At 32.4% G+C, this 25,558-nt stretch overlaps 1 protein-coding gene across 1 annotated transcript in view; it reads right to left on the bottom strand.

Annotated features, from left to right (window-relative positions):
• Positions 1-13,154: 13,154 nt before the first annotated feature.
• LOC139523561 (putative epidermal cell surface receptor) overlaps positions 13,155-25,558 on the bottom strand; it is a 33,501-nt gene continuing 21,097 nt past the window's right edge. The window contains exons 2-7 of the mRNA XM_071317681.1: positions 23,854-23,991; positions 20,662-20,679; positions 17,772-17,880; positions 17,059-17,132; positions 16,415-16,529; positions 13,155-13,354 (exon numbers count right to left, since the gene is read on the bottom strand). Coding sequence (XP_071173782.1) covers positions 13,225-13,354; positions 16,415-16,529; positions 17,059-17,132; positions 17,772-17,880; positions 20,662-20,679; positions 23,854-23,991 — 584 coding nt within the window. The 3' untranslated portion in view covers positions 13,155-13,224. The remainder of the gene's footprint in view (positions 13,355-16,414; positions 16,530-17,058; positions 17,133-17,771; positions 17,881-20,661; positions 20,680-23,853; positions 23,992-25,558) is intronic.

Raw genomic sequence — 25,558 nt, 5'->3', positions numbered from 1 at the left:
TTTTATCTGATAATCTTGGTTTATGCACACAAATGTGTTTTGTCATGAACAATCTGACCACATTAAGGCAACTTTCAAATACTCATAGTTTGGATATAATATTATGATTTCACGTCCCCTCACGCATTCACGATGTCCTCAATCAGAACCGATCCCCTCACGCATGTCATAATGAAAATATGAGGTTTTCATATTTATTAAGATGTCGATCAACACCGGACAGCGTACACGCCGCCCAAAACGACATTCATACCCATTGACCGAATAAAAAGTAAATTTAAACTTGAGAGTCTGTAATTAGATCCATTTTAAAATTTAAATGTCACTTTTTTAGGCAAATTCTCGTGGGGCAACTGATTTTGTAGGAGTTCAACTCCATGTACAACAGTAAATGATACATGTATCTCTTCGTTAAAGTATTCACCACAGCATAGCATTCTCCGATTTTCAATATTTTAATCAGTCGAATAAGAAAATTGCGATTTAGAAATGTACATACCTTTTGAAGCGGTGGCAATTACTCCACTCAAGCACAACCGGAAAATCCTCTCACGGTTTTCATTGCAGAACCAAATGTTCTGCGTGTGTAGATTACCAGCCGTGTTTAACGTATTGATGTTCACAACACAAACTCTCATAGTAAAATCAATTACTCATGCGTGAAAATGGTAAAACTATAACGGTTGTTTTACATGATGTTAAATTCCATGGTAAGGACATTTTCATGGCTAATTTCAAGCTTCTAAAACAACTTTTTAAAAAAAGATGTAAATTGTATGGACAGATCTTGTCAATTCAGCGATCAAATAATCAATTAGGTAATCAAAACAAAATCGAGATGATTTGACACGGCTGGTATTAAAAGTTGTACTGAATTACTACGTATATATAAAGTTGTATCATTCACCAATCATTTATACAATGTCATGTGTATAATCAATCCTCCAAACTACTTATTACATCTATGTACATGTGCATACTTTTTCTCATGCTTCATGCATACAACATACTGTTATCCAATTTTTGTTCTCACAATTTTTTCATATTTTTTACTTACACTTTTTTCACAGAACAGATGAAATGCTATGGATTATTTAACTTTGTATACGGCCGCTCTCAGTTTGACCAATTTCAGCCAGATGTAACATAACTCATGAGGGTAGGAATCGAGTTATATCGTATGAGAGTTGCCAATACTCACCAGGCAAAAACATCAAACATAGACTAAATTATATTGATTTTATCTGTATCAACTTATTTCTCGCTTGTAAACGTGTCTCGCAGGCACTGGTGTTATCAATTTTAATCTTCACGTTGACGCATCAACTAGGCGTGTGTCTTAAACCTTTAGAGATGAAACATGTAGACTCAAATGTACAAAAAATAACAAGTGTAAATGTTAATCTTAGACTATTTAATATTTTATTTTTACTATTTGTTATTCAAATTTTGCTAATCTTAGCAGGAATAGAGGTAAACCCAGGTCCCAGTGACGATATCGATTCTTCTCAAAGTTCAATTAACTCAACTGACATGTCGGATTTCGGTGAACTTTTTTCAAAATCAGTCTCAATTCTTCACTTAAACGTACAAAGTCTAGCCCCGAAAATAGATCTGATTCAAGCTGAATATTCTGATTTCGACATTTTAGCGTTTAGTGAAACCTGGTTAAACAATAATCATACAGACGAATCAATTGAAATCCTAAATGTGAGTTCGTGGTCTAGTGGTTAAGACCGATGGCTACAGTGCTGAAGGTCCCGAGTTCGATTCTCACTCGGGGTGCTAAAATATCAGTACATCAGAAGGGCGATTTTCACCCTCTCACACACATCTCTGGTACCCAGACCGGAGTTTAAACTAGAAAGAGTACTATGGGGGCCTCGGTTGGTCAAAGTTGCTCCCGACTTTGACCTGGAGATCAATCTACTGATATCTCTTCGGTTTGTCTGTTCCCGCCGAGCAGCCCGGTGGTTCTCTCCGAGTTCTTCGGCTTCCTCCACCATAATAACACTCCCTGGGGTTGGGTGGGGATTGTCCTTGTAAATATTGAACATTGTATATACGTTAGTGACACATCTCCATTAATCCCGATAGGGAGTGTACACGGATTCCACTGTACCCTCGCAGCTCTCGAGGGGTGCTCCGTAAACGGAGGGATTTACGTACATATACATACATACATTACCAGCACCCCTTCCGTCGCGACAGAGGTCCACACAAGGTTGGAGGGGATAATTGTTTATGTAAAAAATGATATAAATGCTCAACGTAGAATTGACCTCGAAAGCGAAAGCTTGGAAGCAATATGGTTAGAAATTAAATTTAAAGATAAAAAGGCTTTGCTCGGAACCTTTTATATACCTCCAAATAGTGGACCAGATATCTGGGAAAAAATTGAATATTCTCTTGATATGGCGTCTAATGATAATACTATTAATTACATAATGGCCACAGGCGATTTTAACGATAACCAACTAGCCCCTGTTAATTCAAAAATTACACCTTTGTTAAGCCAATTTAGTCTTACTCAATTGATAGATGAACCTACTAATTTTACTGAATCTTCGTCATCATTGTTAGACCTTTTTATAACAAACGATGCTCACATAATAACTTACTGTGGAGTCGGGCCACCTTTATTAGACCAAATACGCTTTCACTGCCCTATAATTAGTCTTTTGAACTTTCCAAAATGTCGTCAAAAAACTTTTAAGCGGAAAATTTGGCTATATGATCGAGGAGATTATGACAGATATCGTAACATTTTATCTGAAAAAAATTGGGATTCCGTAATGAACTTAAATAACGTTGAACAATTTACAACCGAAATAACAAAAACTATCATAGAAGCTGCTTAAAAATGTATTCCAAATAAAATAATAACTGTTCGTAAAAATGAACCTCCATGGCTAACAAATGATGTTAAAAAAAGATAAGGTAAAAAAATAGAATCCACAGAAAGGCTAAAAAATATAATAACCCATCGGATTGGTCAAAATTTAAGAAAATACGAAATGAAGTTACCAGTTTAATTAGAAAATCAAAGGATGATTATAACAACAATTTAATTAAAAAAATCATGAACAGTAGCCCGTCCACTACTAATTGGTGGAAAACGGTTAAACAAATATCCGGATTAAAAGCAAACGACGCAAGTGTACCTCCATTAATGGTTAATAACCACTTAATATTTGATGAAATCGAAAAGGCAAATGAATTTAATCGATTTTTTTCTTCCCAGTCAAATATTGATGATTCAAGTGCTATGCTACCTGAAGAACTTCGTACTATTAGTGATGACATTAGTTATATAGAACTTACTGTTACTGAAGTTGAAGATATATTGAAAATTGTTAATCCCACAAAAGCTTCTGGCCCAGACCTCATAAGTCCCAAATTGTTAAAAGAAGCATCTTCTGTTTTGAAGTATCCACTATGTAAGCTATTTAACCTATCGTTAAGTACGTCTACTTTTCCACATAAATGGAAAAGAGCAAATGTTACCCCAGTTTATAAAAATAGTAAACCGAATGACGTTAAAAACTATAGACCTATATCCTTGCTGAGTGTAATTTCAAAGTGTATGGAACGATGTGTATATAAACATGTTTACAATCACCTTATGCGTAATAATATTTTAACGAAAAATCAATCAGGCTTTACACGGGGGGATTCAGCGGTTAATCAATTAATTAACATTTCAAATGATTTTGGTAAGGCTTTAGATAGCGGTAAAAAAATAAGGGATATAAGTAACGCGTTTGATCGAGTCTGGCATAAGGGACTGCTATTTAAACTTCAACAAGCGGGTATATCAGGTTCTTTACTAAGGTGGTTTGAAAATTATCTTACAAACAGAGTCCAGCGGGTGGTTATTAACGGTTCATGTTCCGAATGGTTACCTGTAAATGCAGGCGTCCCACAAGGGTCCATTCTAGGCCCTCTTCTTTTTTTTGATATTTATAAATGATATTGTAGAAGACATTCAAGCTCAAATTAAGCTATTCGCAGATGACACTTCATTATATATTATGGTTGACAATCCAAAAGAAAAAGCTACAATTTTAAATGACGATCTAGACAAGATTTATAATTGGTCAAACAAATGGCTTGTGAATTTTAATGCCCAAAAAACTAAAAGTATGATAATTTCAAAAAAAGTAAATAGACCCTTTCATCCTCCATTAAATATGAATACCCAAGAGCTACAAACAGTTAGCAAACACAAACACCTAGGTGTCTTTTTTTTCTAACAACGGATCCTGGAACGACCATATTGAATATATAGTTTCTAAATCTTACAAAAGAATAAATATAATGAGAAAAATGAAAAATGTTCTTGATAGATTTTCACTTGAAAAAGTTTACATATTCGCCCAATTTTCGAATATGCCGATGTCGTTTGGGACTCCCAAAATCAGAATTTGATTGCTAAACTTGAAAATATTCAGCTTGACGCAGCGCGTATCGTCACGGGGGGTACTAAACTTACCAGTATAAACAATTTATATATTGAAACTCGATGGGAAAAATTATCTGAAAGACGACGCAATCATAGACTAATTCATTATCACAAAATTTTGAATAATAAAACTCCAGAGCATTTAAGAGACTTATTGCCTGATTCAGTAGGAAGTAGGCATGATCATAATACAAGACAAAGAAATAATATTACCCAAGTCAACACTCGGACCCGTTTATATTCTGAATATTTCATCCCTGCAACAACAAAACTATGGAACACTCTTAACTTAAACATAAGAAAATGTGAATCTCTATCATTATTCAAAAAACAAATTAGTACCCAAAATAGTAAGGTCCCAACGTATTATTATATAGGACATCGTTTTGGTCAAATTCTTCATGCTCGCTTAAGAATGGATTCAATGCAAGTTCTTTGAATTCTCACCTTTTCGTTCGTAATTTAGTAGACTCTCCAAATTGTCGTTGTGGTGATGTAGAAACAAATACTCACTTTCTGTTATCTTGTCCTTTATACATTAATTTAAGACATGAACTATTAGATTCTATTTCAGTTCTTCCTGTCCAAGTAAACACAAAAACTTTGCTTTTTGGATCAACGGTACTCTCAGATGAGCAAAATAGTATTTTATTCAGTTTGGTGCAAAAATATATTATTAATATAAAAGTAAACGTTTTAACCCTTGATGTTAATGCCTCATCACTCAATAGGAACCCAAGCATTTCACACTGTATAAATTACAATTATTCACGTTTATTTATTATTATTTTTATTTTATTTTTCTCATGAATTTGTTTTTTTCTTCCTTTTTCACCTTTTTCATATTCATATATTTATTACAGAGCATGCCAGTATTTATATTTATGTATTGTTCAATAAGAGTATTATGTCTGTAAAGGGAGACAGATTTGTAAAAGCAAATTGCTTGTTTCTGAATCCTTAATATTATTTCATTGTATAATATGTTTAATGTTGATTTATCTGAATAAATATTGTTTAAACTAAACGCTAACGTCGTTTGGACAGTAAAGCGAATTTGACGCGCATTGCAATTCGTATTAGAATTGAAGTTAGGACGTAAAACGTTTCGAATGAGAATCAAACTAATTCTAATTAGTTAATACGAATCGAATTCGAATTACGTGTGAACTCAGCATTAGATGCATGATTTTTTTCTTAGTTGTTAGTGGCTTTGAACTAGCTGTCAGTTAACTACGAGAACTCTCAGATCTGTTCCTAGTGTCTTTTTGTTGTTTGGATGTACAAGTACCCGGCCACGTCCACTTGTATGATTGTCCATCTGATGAGTTAAGCCTTTTTTAACTGATTTTTATAGTTCGTTCTTATGTTGTACTGTTATATAGACAATAATAATGCATTGACTTGACATATCAACGATATAAGGATGAAGCTTAGAAACGGGGAAATGCGAGGCTGTGCCGAGCATTTTCCCCGTTTCGGGCCGAATCCTTATATCGTTGATATGTCAAGTCAATGCACTATTATTGTCTTTATACTGCAATCTTAAAAAAACATTTTCAATTGTTGTTTATTGTGTTAATGTTATTTATTTGATTTAAATATTGGGGAAAATCCCCCTTTAAAAAGGCCTCATATCACACAGACGGAGAAATATAAAACACGATGAAATGTACATCATTACCACAATCAATGATGAACGAATTCGTTGCAGACTAAAATATCAACAATAAACATAAAACATAAAGATTTATAGGTTGCAAACAAACAAATATTAATAAGTGAAATATTGCAAAAGAAACAAGTTTGAGTCGTTAAACGCATCGTTGTTTACATTGGAAACAAGAACAGGTTGAAAAGGTCGTATGAATAATTAAATATAATTTCGACAATTTCTATTTAAATATTCATGAGGAAAAGTGATATCAGGTCAGTGACTGTATATGGCATATAAATATACAGTCAACGCATTTTGACTGCTCAAATAGAACGAGTGCAGTATAAAGTGCTTTTTAAAGGGGGATTTTCCCCAATATTTAAATCAAATAAATAACATTAACACAATAAACAACAATTGAAAATGTTTTTTTTTAAGATTGCAGTATAAAGACAATAATAGTGCATTGACTTGACATATCAACGATATAAGGATTCGGCCCGAAACGGGGAAAATGCTCGGCACAGCCTCGCATTTCCCCGTTTCTAAGCCTCATCCTTATATCGTTGATATGTCAAGTCAATGCACTATTATTGTCTATGTCCCAGGTTAGGGGAGGGTTTGTTATCCAATTTTTGTTCTCACAATTTTTTCATATTTTTTACTTACACTTTTTTCACAGAACAGATGAAATGCTATGGATTATTTAACTTTGTATACGGCCGCTCTCAGTTTGACCAATTTCAGCCAGATGTAACATAACTCATGAGGGTAGGAATCGAGTTATATCGTATGAGAGTTGCCAATACTCACCAGGCAAAAACATCAAACATAGACTAAATTATATTGATTTTATCTGTATCAACTTATTTCTCGCTTGTAAACGTGTCTCGCAGGCACTGGTGTTATCAATTTTAATCTTCACGTTGACGCATCAACTAGGCGTGTGTCTTAAACCTTTAGAGATGAAACATGTAGACTCAAATGTACAAAAAATAACAAGTGTAAATGTTAATCTTAGACTATTTAATATTTTATTTTTACTATTTGTTATTCAAATTTTGCTAATCTTAGCAGGAATAGAGGTAAACCCAGGTCCCAGTGACGATATCGATTCTTCTCAAAGTTCAATTAACTCAACTGACATGTCGGATTTCGGTGAACTTTTTTCAAAATCAGTCTCAATTCTTCACTTAAACGTACAAAGTCTAGCCCCGAAAATAGATCTGATTCAAGCTGAATATTCTGATTTCGACATTTTAGCGTTTAGTGAAACCTGGTTAAACAATAATCATACAGACGAATCAATTGAAATCCTAAATGTGAGTTCGTGGTCTAGTGGTTAAGACCGATGGCTACAGTGCTGAAGGTCCCGAGTTCGATTCTCACTCGGGGTGCTAAAATATCAGTACATCAGAAGGGCGATTTTCACCCTCTCACACACATCTCTGGTACCCAGACCGGAGTTTAAACTAGAAAGAGTACTATGGGGGCCTCGGTTGGTCAAAGTTGCTCCCGACTTTGACCTGGAGATCAATCTACTGATATCTCTTCGGTTTGTCTGTTCCCGCCGAGCAGCCCGGTGGTTCTCTCCGAGTTCTTCGGCTTCCTCCACCATAATAACACTCCCTGGGGTTGGGTGGGGATTGTCCTTGTAAATATTGAACATTGTATATACGTTAGTGACACATCTCCATTAATCCCGATAGGGAGTGTACACGGATTCCACTGTACCCTCGCAGCTCTCGAGGGGTGCTCCGTAAACGGAGGGATTTACGTACATATACATACATACATTACCAGCACCCCTTCCGTCGCGACAGAGGTCCACACAAGGTTGGAGGGGATAATTGTTTATGTAAAAAATGATATAAATGCTCAACGTAGAATTGACCTCGAAAGCGAAAGCTTGGAAGCAATATGGTTAGAAATTAAATTTAAAGATAAAAAGGCTTTGCTCGGAACCTTTTATATACCTCCAAATAGTGGACCAGATATCTGGGAAAAAATTGAATATTCTCTTGATATGGCGTCTAATGATAATACTATTAATTACATAATGGCCACAGGCGATTTTAACGATAACCAACTAGCCCCTGTTAATTCAAAAATTACACCTTTGTTAAGCCAATTTAGTCTTACTCAATTGATAGATGAACCTACTAATTTTACTGAATCTTCGTCATCATTGTTAGACCTTTTTATAACAAACGATGCTCACATAATAACTTACTGTGGAGTCGGGCCACCTTTATTAGACCAAATACGCTTTCACTGCCCTATAATTAGTCTTTTGAACTTTCCAAAATGTCGTCAAAAAACTTTTAAGCGGAAAATTTGGCTATATGATCGAGGAGATTATGACAGATATCGTAACATTTTATCTGAAAAAAATTGGGATTCCGTAATGAACTTAAATAACGTTGAACAATTTACAACCGAAATAACAAAAACTATCATAGAAGCTGCTTAAAAATGTATTCCAAATAAAATAATAACTGTTCGTAAAAATGAACCTCCATGGCTAACAAATGATGTTAAAAAAAGATAAGGTAAAAAAATAGAATCCACAGAAAGGCTAAAAAATATAATAACCCATCGGATTGGTCAAAATTTAAGAAAATACGAAATGAAGTTACCAGTTTAATTAGAAAATCAAAGGATGATTATAACAACAATTTAATTAAAAAAATCATGAACAGTAGCCCGTCCACTACTAATTGGTGGAAAACGGTTAAACAAATATCCGGATTAAAAGCAAACGACGCAAGTGTACCTCCATTAATGGTTAATAACCACTTAATATTTGATGAAATCGAAAAGGCAAATGAATTTAATCGATTTTTTTCTTCCCAGTCAAATATTGATGATTCAAGTGCTATGCTACCTGAAGAACTTCGTACTATTAGTGATGACATTAGTTATATAGAACTTACTGTTACTGAAGTTGAAGATATATTGAAAATTGTTAATCCCACAAAAGCTTCTGGCCCAGACCTCATAAGTCCCAAATTGTTAAAAGAAGCATCTTCTGTTTTGAAGTATCCACTATGTAAGCTATTTAACCTATCGTTAAGTACGTCTACTTTTCCACATAAATGGAAAAGAGCAAATGTTACCCCAGTTTATAAAAATAGTAAACCGAATGACGTTAAAAACTATAGACCTATATCCTTGCTGAGTGTAATTTCAAAGTGTATGGAACGATGTGTATATAAACATGTTTACAATCACCTTATGCGTAATAATATTTTAACGAAAAATCAATCAGGCTTTACACGGGGGGATTCAGCGGTTAATCAATTAATTAACATTTCAAATGATTTTGGTAAGGCTTTAGATAGCGGTAAAAAAATAAGGGATATAAGTAACGCGTTTGATCGAGTCTGGCATAAGGGACTGCTATTTAAACTTCAACAAGCGGGTATATCAGGTTCTTTACTAAGGTGGTTTGAAAATTATCTTACAAACAGAGTCCAGCGGGTGGTTATTAACGGTTCATGTTCCGAATGGTTACCTGTAAATGCAGGCGTCCCACAAGGGTCCATTCTAGGCCCTCTTCTTTTTTTTGATATTTATAAATGATATTGTAGAAGACATTCAAGCTCAAATTAAGCTATTCGCAGATGACACTTCATTATATATTATGGTTGACAATCCAAAAGAAAAAGCTACAATTTTAAATGACGATCTAGACAAGATTTATAATTGGTCAAACAAATGGCTTGTGAATTTTAATGCCCAAAAAACTAAAAGTATGATAATTTCAAAAAAAGTAAATAGACCCTTTCATCCTCCATTAAATATGAATACCCAAGAGCTACAAACAGTTAGCAAACACAAACACCTAGGTGTCTTTTTTTTCTAACAACGGATCCTGGAACGACCATATTGAATATATAGTTTCTAAATCTTACAAAAGAATAAATATAATGAGAAAAATGAAAAATGTTCTTGATAGATTTTCACTTGAAAAAGTTTACATATTCGCCCAATTTTCGAATATGCCGATGTCGTTTGGGACTCCCAAAATCAGAATTTGATTGCTAAACTTGAAAATATTCAGCTTGACGCAGCGCGTATCGTCACGGGGGGTACTAAACTTACCAGTATAAACAATTTATATATTGAAACTCGATGGGAAAAATTATCTGAAAGACGACGCAATCATAGACTAATTCATTATCACAAAATTTTGAATAATAAAACTCCAGAGCATTTAAGAGACTTATTGCCTGATTCAGTAGGAAGTAGGCATGATCATAATACAAGACAAAGAAATAATATTACCCAAGTCAACACTCGGACCCGTTTATATTCTGAATATTTCATCCCTGCAACAACAAAACTATGGAACACTCTTAACTTAAACATAAGAAAATGTGAATCTCTATCATTATTCAAAAAACAAATTAGTACCCAAAATAGTAAGGTCCCAACGTATTATTATATAGGACATCGTTTTGGTCAAATTCTTCATGCTCGCTTAAGAATGGATTCAATGCAAGTTCTTTGAATTCTCACCTTTTCGTTCGTAATTTAGTAGACTCTCCAAATTGTCGTTGTGGTGATGTAGAAACAAATACTCACTTTCTGTTATCTTGTCCTTTATACATTAATTTAAGACATGAACTATTAGATTCTATTTCAGTTCTTCCTGTCCAAGTAAACACAAAAACTTTGCTTTTTGGATCAACGGTACTCTCAGATGAGCAAAATAGTATTTTATTCAGTTTGGTGCAAAAATATATTATTAATATAAAAGTAAACGTTTTAACCCTTGATGTTAATGCCTCATCACTCAATAGGAACCCAAGCATTTCACACTGTATAAATTACAATTATTCACGTTTATTTATTATTATTTTTATTTTATTTTTCTCATGAATTTGTTTTTTTCTTCCTTTTTCACCTTTTTCATATTCATATATTTATTACAGAGCATGCCAGTATTTATATTTATGTATTGTTCAATAAGAGTATTATGTCTGTAAAGGGAGACAGATTTGTAAAAGCAAATTGCTTGTTTCTGAATCCTTAATATTATTTCATTGTATAATATGTTTAATGTTGATTTATCTGAATAAATATTGTTTAAACTAAACGCTAACGTCGTTTGGACAGTAAAGCGAATTTGACGCGCATTGCAATTCGTATTAGAATTGAAGTTAGGACGTAAAACGTTTCGAATGAGAATCAAACTAATTCTAATTAGTTAATACGAATCGAATTCGAATTACGTGTGAACTCAGCATTAGATGCATGATTTTTTTCTTAGTTGTTAGTGGCTTTGAACTAGCTGTCAGTTAACTACGAGAACTCTCAGATCTGTTCCTAGTGTCTTTTTGTTGTTTGGATGTACAAGTACCCGGCCACGTCCACTTGTATGATTGTCCATCTGATGAGTTAAGCCTTTTTTAACTGATTTTTATAGTTCGTTCTTATGTTGTACTGTTATATAGACAATAATAATGCATTGACTTGACATATCAACGATATAAGGATGAAGCTTAGAAACGGGGAAATGCGAGGCTGTGCCGAGCATTTTCCCCGTTTCGGGCCGAATCCTTATATCGTTGATATGTCAAGTCAATGCACTATTATTGTCTTTATACTGCAATCTTAAAAAAACATTTTCAATTGTTGTTTATTGTGTTAATGTTATTTATTTGATTTAAATATTGGGGAAAATCCCCCTTTAAAAAGGCCTCATATCACACAGACGGAGAAATATAAAACACGATGAAATGTACATCATTACCACAATCAATGATGAACGAATTCGTTGCAGACTAAAATATCAACAATAAACATAAAACATAAAGATTTATAGGTTGCAAACAAACAAATATTAATAAGTGAAATATTGCAAAAGAAACAAGTTTGAGTCGTTAAACGCATCGTTGTTTACATTGGAAACAAGAACAGGTTGAAAAGGTCGTATGAATAATTAAATATAATTTCGACAATTTCTATTTAAATATTCATGAGGAAAAGTGATATCAGGTCAGTGACTGTATATGGCATATAAATATACAGTCAACGCATTTTGACTGCTCAAATAGAACGAGTGCAGTATAAAGTGCTTTTTAAAGGGGGATTTTCCCCAATATTTAAATCAAATAAATAACATTAACACAATAAACAACAATTGAAAATGTTTTTTTTTAAGATTGCAGTATAAAGACAATAATAGTGCATTGACTTGACATATCAACGATATAAGGATTCGGCCCGAAACGGGGAAAATGCTCGGCACAGCCTCGCATTTCCCCGTTTCTAAGCCTCATCCTTATATCGTTGATATGTCAAGTCAATGCACTATTATTGTCTATGTCCCAGGTTAGGGGAGGGTTTGGATCCCGCTAACATATTTAACCCCGCCACATTATGTATGTATGTGCCTGTTCCAAGTCAGGAGTCTGTAATTCAGTGGTTGTCGTTTGTTTATGTGTTACATATTTGTTTTTCGCTCATTTTTTCATTTAAATGAGACCGTTAGTTTTCTCGTTTGAATTGTTTTACTTTGTCATTTCGGGGCCTTTTATAGCTGATTATGCGTTATTGGCTTTGCTCATTGTTGAAGGCCGTACGATGACCTATAGTTGTTAATTTCTGTGTCATTTTGGTCTCTTGTTGAAAGTTGTCTCATTGGCAATCATACCACATCTTCTTTTTTATAATTTTGTAAAACATTTTCTAAAAACATTTTTATAAAAATAACAAATATAATTAAGGAATGACTGTAATATTTTTTCTGTCTATGAAGAAATAACATCAAAAATTTGGTGCACACTGAATAACGCGCGTAGCGGGTTATTTATCAGTGTGCACCACATTTTTATGTTATTTCGAATAGACAGAAAAAATATTACAGTCATATCTTATAATTTAATTCTAAATTCCATTTTCAACCGTAGAAAACCATGAAAAAAAGTTGATGACGTCACGGTCACATGACTAAATTATGTCTATGGACTGATAACAGAATAACGTCAGCCAATCAGAAGACGCGTTACATCCAAAACTAAATTATTAGACTATAATACTTTTTAATAAAAAATATTCTAAAATTGACAGTAACGTATGGTAAGTGAAACATCTAATAGTCTGGGATATAAATGAGGTCATACAGTCTATATATATAGAGAGGACATTCTGGTCGACGACAGCAATATCCCGCTGGTGCTGCGTTCCAGTGACAAACTTCTGGAATCCTATATGTAGGACATCTGAAAGGGAATAATAGTACATGTCATACTATATTTGTAAATACTTATGTTATTTTTATGTGTTTAAACAGGAAACAAGTATTTCTTTTTATCTTACAAATGAAGCAACAATTAATTTTTTTACCTGTTATTAGTACAATAGTTGGCTAATTGCAGAAAGCAAGATTTGGTACGATTACCAATGAGACATCTTTTCACCAAAGACAAACTTGCAAAGAAGTTGACAACTATGAGCCACCTTACAACCTTAGATAATGAGAAACACACACTTCCATTGCAAATAATACAAAGGTCCTGATATATCAAATGTCAAACAATTCGTGTTGTTTCTTATTTATTATATAAAATGTATAACTGTTGATGTAAATGTCCTTTGGTTTTTGTAGTCTTTGTTTACTCCTTTGTTTTGATTGTTATTGTCTTATATAAAATAAAAAATAAACGAAAAACGAATTTGATAAACAGCAACAGCAAAAACAACCAAAGAATTACAATCTCAGCCTTTTGTCAAACACTTACATAATGAAACGGAGTTAAACATGTTTGCAGGGCTTCAAACCTTCCCTTAATTAACCTAGGGCATTTTTGTAACAGCACAGCAAAACATAAACAATAAAAAAAAAATCAAGATAAAAATGTGTACTAGTCAGATTAACACACATAACACACAAATGAAAAAAGCCTTACAAAAAGACGTAAGACACTAGGAATAGATCTGAGAATATTCGAAGCTACTGAAAGCTAATAGCAACTTATAACCACATCATTTACCCAAGACAAGAATATCAATCAGTACTAATTCAATGGATCCAGTTAAATACGGCTTAAACAGTCAACAACAAAACACAGAAATCTGTACAATGCAAATATTTAAGTATAAAAGAATTTAATATCATACATGTTTATAGGTGTATAGCAATACTATTTAGTTACGTTTTGATTCATTGTATAACAAAATCAATGCTCGTACCAATACATCAATATTTAAAGACCTTTACAACAGGTATATAATGATCTATAAGTTTACATAGTTCTAAGAATAATGAAATATTACAGTTGTCCTTTTTATCTCCTATCTTTAGTATGTGATTAATATGTAAAAATGACATTAATCACGTAATATGTACATTTTGTATAATTCTATATCAAAGCTATCATTTTTAATATGGGTCTCGTAATCAATATGTACTGTGGATTACAGATACTAACCGTTTCGTCTTTTTTCTGTTTGCATGAAACATAATTAAAGGATCCGTTGCATGTATTTCTGGTTTGTTATGTTTCATTAAGATATTATCATTTTATTTTGTTTAATGAAAAAAAATTAAAAAAAACAATGAAACTTAAAAAAAAACGTTTCTAACATGATTGATAGCACTTCATTTATCATGGACTTCCCGTTTTGAATTTTCAAAACAAATAATAAAGCATTGAGAGGCTGTTTCATCATCTACTCTTGTATTTTTTTCACCTTTTGTCAGATATTCCGAATCATATATTTTTATCCATATAGCACCACGTCAGTAACAATTTTCCCTGATTACCCCTACTTTTCTTCTCATAAATTTACTTCACATAAATTATTTTAAAACTTGTATGTTATTTTTTCCTTGTCTCTGAAAACAAAATATGTCAATGTTGAATACCTGGCTATTGTAGAGAGAGTAATTTCTCGCTATTATCAGTTGATTGTTACTCAAGGATTTTGTACAGAAATTGGTGAATTTAAGACCCAGGGTTACACACATGTATTATTTTCAAACTGAATCGCTAACTATCTAAATATTTTATTACTCAGAGAAGTCAAAGTCAAGTAACTGTGTGACTTAATAAGCGCAATCATCATATTCATCACCCATAGTCTACATGTATGTTAGTCTTCATGGCAAAGGTATAATTTTATACGGTATGGGATGGATATATGGTTAGACCAATAAAAGAGAAAAAAAAACACCATAATTTCTCGTAATACCGTAAGCGATAAGTGAACATTTCCTCGCTATGTTGAAGACCTATTTGTGGCTGCTTACCGCTCTTTGATCGGAATGTTGTCTCTTCGACACATTTCCCATTTGTATTCTCAATTTCATTTACGACAAATGATGATTTCAACTTCCTAATTTTGTATTTTCCATTTCTATGCAGCAACATCCCAGCAGCGCCAGCATACGGAGTATATATATCTCAGTTGATTCGATATTCCAGATCTTAGAATTTTCATCATGATTTTATTGATACAAGATTGCTACTCACAAGGAAGTTATTATACCAAGAGTTACAAGTGGTGAAGTTTAAACAATCTCTTTGTAAATTTTACGGACGCCATCACCAGTTCGTTGGCCGCTATGAAATATCCGTTTCCGATCGAGATGATAGCATATATTTTCCAATTGTAGTAAGTACAATCCCGTCCCTCTTCCCCCAATGTGAACTACGAATTAGATTTACGATCGAGTTTCTTCTAACATGAGAAACACGACATGTGTCACACATGGAGCAGGATTTGCTTACCCTTCCCGGGTACCTGAGAACATCCCCGAATTTTTGTTCGTTCAGAATTGATTTCAAGAAAATAACCATACTGCAAAACTAAATTTTTTGCTAAGATGGGTAAAATTGCTGTACTAAATGTAACTGAATTTTATATTCCATGCACGCATTTGGTTATTGAGGATTTGCTGTTGTAATTTACACAAGTATTCAGCCAGAAACTAAAACTCTTTCCAAAAAGGGTCCTATTTGACCTTCAATATATAATGCGTGGCGTATACAAGTGTTTTACCCCCCAAGTTTTTATATACATGTATAGTCTAAAATAATGTTACCTGATTTCTATGACTGCCGAAAAAAGGTGGATATCCAGTTTTCTAAGTGCCTTTCCTGGGTATTATATATGTTTTAATAGAACAGCCCTTCTATTGACACAAATTAAAGAAAAGTACGTTAATTTTTTTTTCTTTTTCTAAAGTCTTTTTGACTTTCAAGTCATTGTTTTTACTATGATTCACAGTGATTTTGGCCATTAAAATAAAGCTTAAAAAAGTCGCAAAAACAACTTACAGGTTGTAACATCTGTATTGACCAATCATGGCATCTTCACAGACACAGGCAAATTTACAACCATCAAACCAGCGTTCATCCTGCTTATACGTCTGACCACCATAACTACATACGCCTGAAAGTAACGAATTTTCAAATTGTTATTTAATCGATTATTTTTACAACATCTTAGTATATACCTTTTTAGATACCAGTAACATTATTAGATTTTTTTTAATTATAAATTGAATCAAATATTCATCAAAAAAAGAAACAAAAAGTGTATGAATGAATAATGTTTTACACGCCACGGAACTCATTTGGAAATATTGTCACCTATCGCTTCTTTTTGAATCTATAATTCAAATGTTCTTAGTGATCTGTATGTCGAAAAAAGGGGATACAACTTTTTCAGTTTTGTTACTAATCAAATGAAAAAAATCATAATAGATATTTTATCATAATCTTCCATATATGTCAATATTTTCAGCAATGTGGTGTCGCTTATGTATAAAAAAAAAGAAATAATGGTAACTATTTTCTAGCAATTTTTAAAATTGAAATAACCATATTTCGGTAAAAAAAATAATTTCCTTCAGGTATATTGTTTCTTGATCCCTTTTCCTATTCTTTTTTTATTCAAAATAATAATTTAATGTTTTCACCTGGGAACAAATAACGAATTATGAAATTTGGATGACAGCATTTTAACCGAAAAACGGATACATCTCGTTGACATCTGCAATAAAAAATAAATTCAATGACTTTATACTCACTATGCATCTTAAATATTGCAATTAAAATTTTGTGAGTGATTCCATAGCATCAAAATAATAAATATATATAAATCTGGCACTATCTGACAAAATTGATATATATGTACAATCAATATATTTTATCAAGATTGTTTGGATTTTAAGGTTTGCAACTCATGTTTTTTTTTAATGTAACTGTCTCATCCGCCTACAACAACACAAAAAGAAGAAAATGCATGGACTTTTTTTTTTATTTCAAAGGTCTAAACATATTTCAAACAGAAATGAAATTACTATGCAAAATGAATGATTTAATTTTTAAAATCCTTAAAATCACTTAACAAATGCCTAGTCTTTACTAATCTTGAACACAAAACATTCCCTTTGGCAAATATTTAGGAGACAGATCTATCAATATTGCAGTCACATTGGAATTAGTACGAAGTCCATTATCACTGAACTAGTATACATATTTGTTAAGGGGCCAGCTAAAGGACGCCTCTTGGTGCGGGAGTTTCTCGCTTTATCGAAGACCCATTTGTGGCCTTCGGCTATTGTTTGCACTATGGTCGAGTTGTTGTCGCTTTGACACATTCCCCATTTCCGTTTTCAATTTTACTTACAAATCTATACAGTTGAAGCGACCGTTGTCACAAGTACATTTCTTGTCACATCCATTCGTCCATTGATACCCATGGGGGTACTTAGTTCCATGAAATGTACAATATTTAGCTACAATACATTCAAAATATACTTAGTACCATTAAATATACAATATTTAGCTACAATACATTCAAAATATACTTAGTACCATTAAATATACAATATTTAGCTACAATACATTCAAAATATACTTAGTACCATTAAATATACAATCTTTAGCTACAATACATTCAAAATATACTTAGTACCATTAAATATACAATATTTAGCTACAATACATTCAAAATATACTTAGTACCATTAAATATACAAACTTTAGCTACAATACATTCAAAATATACTTAGTACCATTAAATATACAATCTTTAGCTACAATACATTCAAAATATACTTAGTACCATTAAATATACAATATTTAGCTACAATACATTCAAAATATACTTAGTACCATTGAATATACAATCTTTAGCTACAATACATTCAAAATATACTTAGTTCCATTAAATGTACAATCTTTAGCTACAATACATTCAAAATATACTTAGTTCCATTAAATGTACAATCTGTAGCTACAATACATTCAAAATATACAGTTAAAAGCTAAAAGCACCCAAGTGTATACTAAATTTACAGGCATATCATTTCTGTCAAACCTCAGGTTTCTAAAAAAAAAACTTGACAATATACTACTACCAAATTCAAGTGGAAAATTAAATTAGCATTTTGTAGATATGTTAGAGGATATATTGCACTTAAGAAATATGCATACAAATTTAATGAATATATCTTGTACATGTTGTAAATTTTTACTGAAAGGCGCATAATGTAAAATATCTTATAATGACAATTTTAAGTAAAAGAATCAACATGTAAATGTTTAAGAAAAACTTCGCAAAAAAATGAAAAAATGATAAATATATTCATCATGTATATAAAAAAAAGCACAAATTAAAAAATATAACAGTTTTATTTTGCTAGATAAGAGATCAATTATTTGATGATAAGGAGGAACCATGTTTATGTTAAGTAAAGCCCCAGTCACACTGTCATGTTTTACTACGCTTTAAAATGCTACGTTTCATCTACTTTTTGAGCAAAAAAATCCCGTTATTTTGAAAGCTAGGTTTTACTAAGTTTGTGCTACGTTTTTATCACGTTTTGTTACGTATTAGTTAACCCACGTTTCCACCACCACGCATTAATACGTTTCGATACGTAGTTAGCACGTTTTGTTACGTTCCGCTAAGCTATGATACGTATTTTCTAGTTTTTTCTACTACGTTTCAATTTTCGATAACGTTTGTTGTTGAATTTTCAAAACATACAGGGTAGGTCCTGTGTTGAAGAAAGGATTACTACAATACCCTTCGTTACGTATATTTCAGTTTTGCTACGCTTTCAAAATGTAGTAAAACGTAGCTTTTGAAACGTGAAAGTGTGACTTGCGCTTAATTGAGGAATAAAAAAAGCAAAAAAATATAGGGGTGCTTGTTTTCGAGATATTTGCCATTGGAATTTTGACGGAAAAATGTTCTCTCTTGATTTTTCATAGCTTTATCATTGACAAGTTCAAGTTCTCAAAAACATTTTAAAAATTTTATAAGACTTTTACAAATGGCTTACAATTATACATGTAAATGATTTATAAAAAGAAAAGTGGGGTACATGGGCAAATTCTTTAAAGGCATTCAAATGGATAAAACCACACGATTTCAACAATCTGACAAAATGTTTGTGAAAAAATTTGGTTGCTTATATAGGGAATCACTGACGCGTGACTGGAGCGGGCCCCCTCTTAGGCAGTCAGTGGGCCCCCACTTATGAAAATTTCTAGATCCGCCAGTGGTAAAGAATGAAACATGTTAAGTAAAGGATGAACCATGTTTATGTTAAGTAAAGAATGAACCATGTTTATGTTAAGTAAAGGATGAACCATGTTTATGTTAAGTAAAGGATGAATCATGTTCATGTTAAGTAAATGATGAACCATGTTAAGTAAAGGATGAACCATGTTTATGTTAAGTAAAGGATGAACCATGTTATGTAAAGGATGAACCATGTTTATGTTAAGTAAAGGATGAACCATGTTTATGTTAAGTAAAGGATGAACCATGTTTATGTCAAGTAAAGGATGAACCGTGTTAAGTAAAGAATGAACCATGTTTATGTTAAGTAAAGGATGAACCATATTTATGTTAAGTAAAGGATGAACCATGTTTATGTTAAGTAAAGGATGAACCATGTTTATGTTAAGTAAAGGATGAACCATGTTAAGGTTAAGTAAAGGATGAACCATGTTAATGTTAAGTAAAGGATGAACCATGTTAGGTAAAGGATGAACCATATTTATGTTAAGTAAAGGATGAACCATGTTAATGTTAAGTAGAGGATGAACCCTGTTTATGTTTAGTAAAGGATGAACCATGTTAACGTTAAGTAAAGGATGAACCATGTTAAGAAAAGGATGAACCATGTTAAGTAAAAGATGAACCATGTTAAGTAAAGGATGAACCATGTTAAGTAAAGGATGAACCATGTTAATGTTAAGTAAATGATGAACTTTGTTAATGTAAACAGTAAAGGGTGAGCCATGGTAATGTATTATAACGGTTGAACATAGTATAGTTCAGTACAGGATTCACGATGAAGACCTTCTGTAAAGGACTCATAATGTCAATGTTTAAATCTTTATGTTGATGTGTGTTGGCGGTTAAAAATAAATATTGAACATGCTGTAAAATAAATTATATAGATATAAGAAAATGTTGTACGAGACAAATCTTCATCCTAGTCACAATATGCAAAAGTAAACCATTATGGGTCAAAGTTTTGTTATGAAATGTAACTCACGTGTTTGTGTTTTATGACCTGCAAATGCAATTCATATAAGAATAGTTATATACATTGAAATACAACCACAACATTTTTTTTACTGAATTTGTAACTTCTTAGTTCCTACTCATATCGCGAATAAATAAGGATTGCATGTAGCTAATACTCATATATAAATTTTTCATTGAAATCTTTACAAAAAAAAATAAAAGATTGTTTAATCTCTACTTCTTCTGTTTTCGCCTGTCCGGAGTTAAGAACCTCTATCCTTTGTAAGTCTTACAGAGTTAGGTGTAGCGTCCATTTTTGTAGACTGGTGCAAACCATTGTTGAGGGAATAGTTAATTCCTGCCTCCGTGTACGGGATTTCCCCCATTGTTGAAGAAATATAATTACCTGAGGGTGTTTTCTGTCTTTATTTAGTTTTTGTATCTTAAAAATATCCACCGTTTCAATTCTAAATTACATAACGTTTAGTATATTAATTAAATTTTATACTTTTTGACATCTATTATAACAAACTATATACGGTATTGAATAATGAGATTTTGTATGATTGCCAATGAGAAAAAAGTTCAAATAAAATGTTTGTGAGCAATTATAGTTAAAAATACAGCCAACAAACAATAAGACAAACAAATAACGTACACGTGGTATCATCTTCTATAAAAGACCCAGACCGTCGATATGTGAAACATTTAAATTCAGATAATAAACTAATAATAACCAGTCAATAGTTGAATCAAACTCAAAATCAAAACCAGTCAAAATCAAATATTGACGAAATGAATCTTTTTTGAATGACATACTATAATCTAAATCACAATTTTTGTTCGAAGTTTAAAACATCACTTTTTTTTGGTGTTGCTATTGTGCAACGAAATTATTGAAATTTGTTACTGCAGTTTTATTCTTTAATTTTTCTAAAATCAAGGAAGTTCTGACAGAAATCTTTAGATAAAAAGTCAAGTCTTTAAGGTAAAATACCATCCATAATCTGCCATAATAAGAGTGCACACGCTGAAATGTCTCGCCTTCTTTACTAATTATTGATATTATGTTGATAAACTATTACATAAACCCAACCGTGATGTAATGGTTAGTGCATCGGACTACTAGCACAAAGGTTCCTGGTGCGATTCCCGTTCCGGGATGAAAATTTCAGGGACTGAATTTTCGGCTCTCCCATGACATTATTTGCGAGTATAGTCCTGAGGAAACGATGGCAGTCCATCGGAAGGGGACTGTAAATGGCTGACCCGTGTTAAGAGTCATATCTCTTGCACGTTAAAGACACCCTAGTAGATTTCGAAAAGGGGCAGACTAATGCCGCTACAAGGCAGCACTCGCACCCGCAAAATGGGAAGGGATTAATATAAGTTGTTTCCCAATCCACTATGAATAAATATGTTTAAACTAAACTCAACATGATCCAAGTAACTGAGGTCAAGGTCATATTGACCCAAATAGAAATACATGTACACCTAACAATCATTCAAAATACTAAATACAGTTGACCTATAATTGATTATAGTTTCTAAGAAGCAAAAGAAAAGTAAACATTGAGCACTGAACCATGAAAATAAGGTCACGATCAGATGAACTATACTAAGCAGACTACAGGTGTACAGGTTACAATTCTTCCATCTTCTTTGACCTATCGCTTATAGTTTAAGGAAAAACAGACCAAAACACAAAAAAACTTTACACTGAGCAATGAACCGTGAAAATGAGGTAAAAGTTTGTTAAACCTGCAAAATTGAAATCTGCATTATAAAATATTTTCATACACCAAATATAGATGATCTATTGCATTAAGTATTAGAAAAAAAAGATCAACACTTAAAAACTTAACTATAGCTACTGAACCATGAAAATGAGGTCATGGTCAGATGACATCTGCCAGCTAGACATGTACACCTAACAATCATTCCATACATCAAATATAGTAGACCTATTGCAAACAGTATAGGAAAAAACAGACCAAATCACAAAAACTTAATTTTAATCACTGAGCCATGAAAATGAGATCAAGATCACATGACACTTGGTAGTTACACCTTACAGTCTTTCTTTACACCGAATATACTAGACCTATTCCTTATGGTATCTGAGATATGGACTTGACTTACAAAACTTAACCTTGTTCACTGATCCATGAAATGTGTTCAAGGCCAATGCAAACTTTATGACGGGTATGAAGACCTTGCAAGGTACGCACATACCAACTATAATTATCGTATTACTCATAATAAGACAGAAATTAACATTACAATAAATCTTAACTTTTTGTTAAAATAGTCACTGAACCCTGAAAATGAGGCCAAGAACAATGGACATGTGACAGACGGAAATATCGTATCATGAGGCATATGTATACAAAGTATGAATCATCCAGGTCTTTCACTTTCTAAAAGCTTTTAAGAAGTAAACTAACGCCGTCGCTGTAGTAGCCGCCGCCGGATCACTGTCCCTATGTCGAGTTTTCAGCGACAAAATTCGCAGACTCGACAAAATTCGCAGACTCGACAAAATCATGACATCCTAAAAATCGTGACATCATCAGCTATATTTTAAAGTTACCAAAATTCAAGAACAAAATTAATATATGTTTCTAAAAGTTTTATTTTTTCATCATCAAAACCAAAAGTTTACCAGTATATTAAAACGTATCCAATTCCATATTAAAAAAAAAATGCAAGAAAGAAAAGAGGTCTCCCTTTATAGATATGTTAATATATAGCTACAATCATGTCCCCTTTTCACTAAACGTCACCTCTCGAATAATATTAATCATCGGGCTTTTACTGATATGAGCAGAATGGCGGGTGCCATATGTGAAACAGTGTCTACTTACCCTTCCGGAGCATCTTAGATCACTCCAGGCTTTGATTGGGTTCATGTTTCTCAGTTCTTGGTTTTCCTTATTTGTGTTTTGTGTACTGTTGTTTGTCTTTCTTTGTTTTATTCATTATGTTGTCAGTTTATTTTTGACTTATAATTTTGAGTTTGTTAATCCCTTTGTTTCTCCTCTCTCTTTTAATAAGTATTAAGACTATTCATAACATTATTAGAAATCGTTTGATACAATTTTTAGTAATTGCAGGAAACAGACATGCTGTCTGCCAGACAGACAAGCAGATTGATTACATAAGTCTTCAAGCGTAAAACCGATTAGTTAGAAGGGCCCTGGGTATATAAAATTACTACCTGGACACAGGTTACATGTCTTTTGACAATAGACTTCAGCATAAGCTTTGTATGCAGCATCTGTACAAATAACATCTCTTTTGGAGGTACATATTGTTGGTTCTTTGTCATGACATCCTTTTTGAACAGTTGTATAACCTGTAAAATAATTTTAATAGTTAATTACAAACTCATAAAAACAAAAACAAAAATTCTTTTGACACGGTTTGTTTGATATAAATTAAATGTATTAAGCGCCAAAATCAAGGTGAGACATTGTTGGGTTTGAAAAATTAATACAGTTTATCATTATGTACGTGCCAACTTATTATTGAAGACCCCTGTTTCGTATGTAGAAATAATATACCAGGTTCAAATATTCAGGGTATTATTAAATGGTAAAATTATCTGAAAGATCAAAACAGTGCTCACATAAAAAACATCTTTGTTGTACAAAGAGGTTGACTAACAGACTGATGGACCGAAGGAATAGACAAGTTGATTCGAATAGGTCCTCAAATCCTTGAGAGGGGATATTAAAAATAAGTATACAAGGAAAGCCCTATATAGCTTCGTCAACAAAATTATTTTAAAAAAAATGCATCAGAAATATTAATTTAGACGTAAATATTTTATATATCCAACACAATGCTCAATGAATACAGATTTACTACGAAGTATTGTCTAAAAAAAAGTACATTGTATAAATGAAAAATGAAATATTTGAAAGAAGATAAATATATAAGTATAGAAACAAAGCAGCGTAGAAAGTATCAAGTATTCTGAGAGTGTAAGCAAATAATGGAAAAAAGAATAAAAAATTCAAGATTCAGTTATTTGAAGATCTTACTCTGCTGAACATGTTTACGGTTTACACTGTCTCCTTATTTTTTATGATAATCAAGATAAATAACAAAACACAGCAAACAATTTCTTTGTTTATCTACATTTTACCCCTATGTTCTATTTAACTAAAGGTACAGTGCCCATGTTTATTGACGAACAATAAAATAAAACATAAAATGCACTCTATTAGAAGTTACCATAAGGTTTGGATATATATGCTTCGATAGTTTTAAAGAAGATGTTTGAAAGAAAAAACATGATGAACAAATTATGTAAAGTTACCTTTAAAAGGCAAAAACTCTTTAAGGGGTCAATTGACAAGTTTGAAATTTAACTATGATTAGTTCATTTAACGTATTTGTAGATCGTACTTAACTGAATATTTTTACTGTTTACAGTTTATCTTTATCTATAATAATATTCAAGATAATCACAAAACTTTTAGATTTCCTCAACAATATGAATTCAGGGGCAATAAACTAAAATTTGTTATCCAGGTGGGCTGATGACTTCAGGGCAGGTTGATCTTATCCTTATGAAGACTCAAACGCATTGTTGCATTGCTGAAATACCTTCGTTTTAGAGAAATAGTCCAAAAACCTTTAGTAACTCCTATGTTAAATTTTTAGCCATGGCGACCTTTTTTATGAAACATAATATAAAAGACACACTATAAAGATCATTCAGCGTTAATTGAGCTACCTTGCTTCAGTTGTTTCAGAGAAGACGATTTTTTTTACAGTAAACAATCAGGATTAACAAGTTGTGTAACATTGCCTTTAAATGACAACAACTCATTAATGGGTCAATTGTCAATTTTAAACATTTGGTTTATTTGTTGATCTTAATTTGATGAAAATTTTTACTGTTTACAGTTTAT

The sequence above is a fragment of the Mytilus edulis genome, chromosome 5 (genome assembly GCF_963676685.1).
Source record: "Mytilus edulis chromosome 5, xbMytEdul2.2, whole genome shotgun sequence".
NCBI classification, from domain to species: Eukaryota; Metazoa; Mollusca; class Bivalvia; order Mytilida; family Mytilidae; genus Mytilus; species Mytilus edulis.
This window is presented reverse-complemented; position numbering and strand designations above follow the sequence as displayed.